General features: G+C 38.7%; 1 protein-coding gene across 1 annotated transcript; it reads right to left on the reverse strand.

Moving 5' to 3' along the window:
• Positions 1-2,012: 2,012 nt before the first annotated feature.
• LOC129082196 (peptidyl-prolyl cis-trans isomerase-like 1) lies at positions 2,013-2,504 on the reverse strand. Its single transcript, XM_054587898.1, has one exon. It carries the CDS (start codon positions 2,502-2,504, stop codon positions 2,013-2,015), a length of 492 nt encoding a protein of 163 aa, XP_054443873.1.
• Between the last annotated feature and the right edge of the window lie 3,092 nt (positions 2,505-5,596).

The raw sequence follows: 5,596 nt of genomic DNA on the forward strand, positions 1-5,596 counted from the left end.
CCACTTTCTCAGTTCTCTCCCCAAAGCTTTCTTCCTCTATCAATATCTTCCTCTTTCTTCCTCAGGTGGCTCCAGCCCACTCTGCCCTCACCTTTCCCCTGTGACCAGGGTAAGTGGCTGCCTCTACAAAATTTTCCATTGGCCCTTTAAATGGCTATTTGCATCTCCAGCCACCTGACTCTGGCAGAGAGCACTGCTACGCTTTTCGCAGTTGTCTGTTTTCTGTGTGTTTTTGGGCTCTGGAGATGTCGGCTGGATATCCCTGCTTATGGTTTATACCCTGCTCTACTCACGGGCATCCACCTGGCCGTTTCAATATGCCTCTGGCACTGCTACCTTTAGGCACCCACCTTCTTGAGCCTCCACCATATTTCTTACCAGTTAGGTTGTGTGAAAGCCGATTCCTCTGTCTGTCCGAGGTTCTAAGGCTCCACTTTCATTATTGTTCTGTTGTTTTCCAGGTGATTTCTCCACAATTTAGTTGCAATTCGAGTTTCATCCTGGGAGGAGATCAGTGTGATTTGCACACACTCCTCTGCCACATTGAAGTCCTGTATTATGTTTCTTGATTTGCATATATTGTACCATCTTTGCATCTGTGGAATGAATCCCACTTGATCATGGTGTATGATCTTTTAAATGGATTACTGAATCTGGTTTGCCAATATTTTGTGAGCATTTCAGCATCTATGTTCATCAGCATTATTGGCCTATATTTTTCTTTCTTTGTTGTGTCTTTATCTAGTTTTGGGGTTAGGATGATGCCGACATCATAAACACTGTTTCAGAGTCTTCTCTCTTCCTGGGTTTTTTGGAATAGTTTGAGAAATGTAGGTGTTGCCTGTCCCCTTAATATTTTATAAAATTCTCTTGTGAAACCACCCGGCCTAGGGCTTTTTTGTGTCAGAGTTTTTTTGATTACTGCTTTAATTTCACTACCTAACATTGGTCTGTTCACGCTTTCTGCTTCTTCTTTATTCAGTTTTGGAAGAAAGATGTTTCTAGAATTTTGTCCATTTCACCTAGGTGATCAGATTTCTTGGCAGATATTTGTTCGTAGTAATTTCTTTTTTCTTTTCAACCAATGGTATTTTATTTATGGAGTTTCTATGTATCACATGGGTATTACTTTTCTCTCATCACTGCCACCCCATATAAATAGATAAAAAAATAAAATCTGTTAGTTTCTCTAAAGTCTTAGGTTTACAAAAAACTTAATTGATACTTCTCCTTTATGAGAATACTGTTGTGGTTTTTTTTTAAGGAGAATTCATAACCTGTCTTTATGCTCACTACAGATTTCTACTCCTTCCTGAGGAAAAAATTGGTCAATGCTTCTACTTCCTTTAATAAATTCATTTCTTGATTATTACATATTGTCATTCTACTTGGCACCTTCTTAGAAACTTGATTGTTGGATGCATTTTTCATTTGGCAAAAATCCAATGTGGCATTGTGTGGGATGTCTAAGTGTCAGAAACAGCAGCACTGATGTCCTGGTTTTGAAAAATGCAGACATTCTTAGGGAGAACAAATGTAGGGGACTGGAAGAGGGTGTGCAGAATTCAGAAGGCTGACAGACAGTACTTGGTTTTCAATTCTGTGGTCGTCAGCCTCCAAAGACTGCAGTGTAAGCCAGAATAGAAATCTTTGCAGAAAGAAGTTTGGTTGGAAACAGAAATGACAGAGTTTGCTTCATTTTTTTCCAAGTGTATGACGGTAGATACACACATGAAGGAGCAGTGTGGGTCATCTACAGTGGACAGCAACCTGTGTATAGTCATGCATGGGCATTTCTGTAAACGCTCTGTCAACTTAGGTCAGGAATATGTGAATATAAGCATTCTATTAAAATACATTTCCATCTCTAACTCACTCAAGACCCCAGGCCTTCTTAGCTCCATGATTTGAAAGGCCAAAATGAAGCTGAGTTGTTTGTCATTCTAGGTCATCTGGAAGCTGGTTCACCGGGCCGTCTCTGAAGACCTGGTGTGCCCACAAAAGCAGCAAGGCTATCCAGAAGGGTATGCCTTGATGATCTTCACATCATCCATAGGGCAGTCCTGGGAATTTGTTTCCACCATTCCTACTCGATTCACCATTCCTATACCCTGGCCAAAAATTGTGTGTTTGCCATTAAGCCACTGAGTGGGAGCTAGGGTCACAAAGAACTGGCTGCCATTGGTGAATGGCCTTGCATTGGCCATTGCAGGAATTCCAGGTCTTGTGAATTTCAAGTCTGGATGAAGTTCATCTTCAAATTGTTTGCCATAGGTAAATGCACCACTTTGACCTGTCCCTATTGGGTTACCCCCCTGGATCATGAAGTCTTTGATGATTCTGTGGAAGTTGGTGCCATTGTAATAACCTTGTTGAGCCAACTCAGCAAAGTTCTTACAGGTCTTTGGAACATGCTTCCAGTACAGCTCCAGCACAGTGATCCCCATGCTGATCTCTAAGTATACGTTGGGTGGCTGCCAGGAGTCTGGGGGGATTGCTGCCATAATGGAGTTGGTGGAATATTTCTTTAGCAATTATTTGTAGTAATTTCTTAAAAACCTTTGTATTTCTGTGGTACTGGATATAATTTCTCCTATTTTGTTTCTGGTTTTATTTATTTGGGTCCTCTTTTTTCTTTTTGAGTTTGGTTAAAGACCTGTCAATTTTGTTTATCTTTTTAAAAAACCAGCTCCTGGATTTATTGAGCCTTTGGGTTGTTCTTTTAGTCTATATGTCATTTAATTCTGCTCTGGCCTTGATTATTTTCTTCCTTCTACTTGATCTGGGTTTTGTTGTTGATGTTACTCTAGTTTTTGTAGATACAGGGTCAGGTTGTTTATTTGATATGTTTATACATTTTTTCTTAAAAAGAGTTTACTTATTTATTTTTAGACAGCGGGAAAAAGAGGAAGAGAAGCATCGGTGTATGGTTGTCTCTTGTGCATATCTACTGGGGACCTGGCCTACAACCCAGTCATGTTTCCTGACTGGGAATCGAACTGGAGACCCTTTGGTTCACAGATGACCACTCAATCACCTGAGCCACACAAGCGAGGGCCCTGTTTCTATCTTTTTTAGGTAGGCCTATATCACTATGAACTTCCCTCTGAAGATTGTCTTCATTGTATCCCATAGGTTTCGAGGTGTTGGGTGTTTATTTTCATTTGTTTACAGGATATTCTTAATGTTTTCCTTGACCTCATTGTTAATCAATTCATTGTATAATAACATGTTTTTCAGTCACCATGAATTTGACTCTTTGAGTTTTTTCCTTAAGGTTGTTTTCCAGTTTTAAGCTAGTTTTCTTAGAAAATTCTAGATATGATTTCAATTTTCTTGAATTTTTTGAGGCTTGTTTTATGTGTTTTATGTTCTGTCATGTGGCCTATCTTTGAAATTTTTCCATGTGCATTAGGAAAGAATGTGTATTTTGCTTCTATGAGGTGAAAGTTTTTGTATATATCAGTTAAGTCCATTTGATCTAGTGTATTGTTCAGTGCCACAATATGCTTTGGATTCTTTGTTTGGAAGATCTATCCGTTGTTGGCAGTGAGATGTTAAAAGTCCCTACTATCAATGTGTTTCTGTCCATATCTTTCTTGAAGTCCTCCAAGATTTTCCTTATATATTTCGGTGCTCCTATGTTGGGTGCACATATATTTACAATATTTATGTCTTCTTGATGAATTCCACCCTTGAATATTATGAAGTGTCCTTTTCTGTCTCCTTTTATGGCCTTTGTTTTGAAATCTATTTTGTCTGATATGAGTATTGTTACCCTGGCTTTTTTTTCCTGTCCATTGGCTAGGAATATTTTTTCCACCCCTTCCTTTTCAGTCTGTGTAGGTGTTTTGTTCTGAGGGTCTCTTGCAAGCAGCATATATGTGTGTCATTTTCTCATACATTCAGCTACCCTATGCCTTTTAATTGAGGTATTTAATCCATTTACATTTAAAGTTCTTATTGATAAGTGCTTATTAATTGCCATTTTTTCCCTTTGTACTTGTGTTCCTTTTTCTCTCACTCTTTTTCTTCATCTTCCTAAAACAGGCTCTTTAGCCCTCCATTTCAAATGAGAGCCTTGCTGGGTAGTCTTGGTTGAAGGCCTTTGCTTTTCATTATTGAGAATACTTCTTGCCATTCCCTTCTGGCTTGTAGTGTTTCTGTTGAGAAATCTTCTGCTGGCCTTTATGGAGTTCCCTTGTATGTTATTTCCAGTTTTTCCCTTGCTGCCTTTAAGATTATCTTTTTGTCTTTGAATTTTGCTATTTTAATTATGATGTGTATTTGAGTGGGTCTCTTTTGGTTCATCTTGATTGGGACTCTTTGTGCTTCCTGGGCTTTCATGACTTTTTCTCTCATCATGTTAGGGAAGTTTTCTGTAATTACTTTTTCTAACAGGTTTTCTATCCCTTGCTCCTCTTCTTCTCCTTCTGGTACCCCTATTACATGGTTATTTTTTAAGTATTTTATTATTATTATTTTCTTATTTCTAGAGAGAGGGGAAGGAGGGAGAAACAGAGAGAGAGAAACATCAGTCTGTGTTTACCTTTTGCATGTCCCCAACCAGGGATCTAGCCAGCAACCTTGGCGTGTGCCCCGACTGGGAATTGAACCAGTGACCCTTCAGTTTGCAGGTTGGCACTCAACCCACTGAGCTACACCAGACAGGGCTATGGGAATTATTATGTTTCATGTAGTCCTTGAGTTTCCTTAACCCCTATTCATTGTTTTTGAGTACTTTTCATTATGTTACTCTGTCTGAGAATTTTTTTCTACCCTGTCCTCCAGCTCGCCGATTCAATCCTCTGCTTCATCTAACCTGCATTTTATTCCTTCCACTATGTTCTTCATTTCAGATATTGTATTTTTTGCTTCCTCCTAAATCTTATTGATAGTTTCTATGTCCTTTTTCATGTTTGTGTGGTTCACAGCAAGTTCCTTGAAGCTTCCCTGGAGTTCTTTGAAGTTCTTACTAAACTCCTTGAGTATCCTTATATATATATATTTTTTAATACAACATCTGATAGAGTGGTTGCCTCAATTTCATTTAGCAGCCTTTTTGGGTATTCTTCATTGCTTTTCATTTGGGGTTTTTCTCTTTCTCCCCATTTTAGTTGAGTTTTCTCTTTTTTGTTTCTGCATTTTATATTGATCTATTTTGACTCACTATCTATGTGGTGATAGTTCTTGATCACCTGAACTTGATACACTTTCTACTCCTGTAGTAGAAGATCTGTGGGACTCAGTGGTGCAGTCCTTGATCACCTCAGCTTGATACTCTTGTGCTTTATACCTTTTATATGGACTCTCTTGTTGTAATTGGGTTTTCGTTGTTGTTGGGTTATTCTTTGGTGAGTTCTTCCCTTTGGCTGACTTACTGAGATTCAGCCTCCCACATCTTGTATACTGTTGTACAACTGCTGCCAGAACAAAAACCAAACAGCCCAGGAAACAGACCTACACCTGCAAAAATAAACCCCACCCACAATTATGCTATCAACAGCAAAGGAGCCAATATTAATAAAGATGTAAAAGGATTAAGATTATTATAAGAAAGGAAAAAATAAATAGGGTATGACTAACTGAAAGAAAA

The sequence above is a fragment of the Pteronotus mesoamericanus genome, unplaced genomic scaffold (genome assembly GCF_021234165.1).
Source record: "Pteronotus mesoamericanus isolate MK-2021 breed Mesoamerican mustached bat unplaced genomic scaffold, CSHL_Meso_final scaffold_12, whole genome shotgun sequence".
NCBI lineage: Eukaryota > Metazoa > Chordata > Mammalia > Chiroptera > Mormoopidae > Pteronotus > Pteronotus mesoamericanus.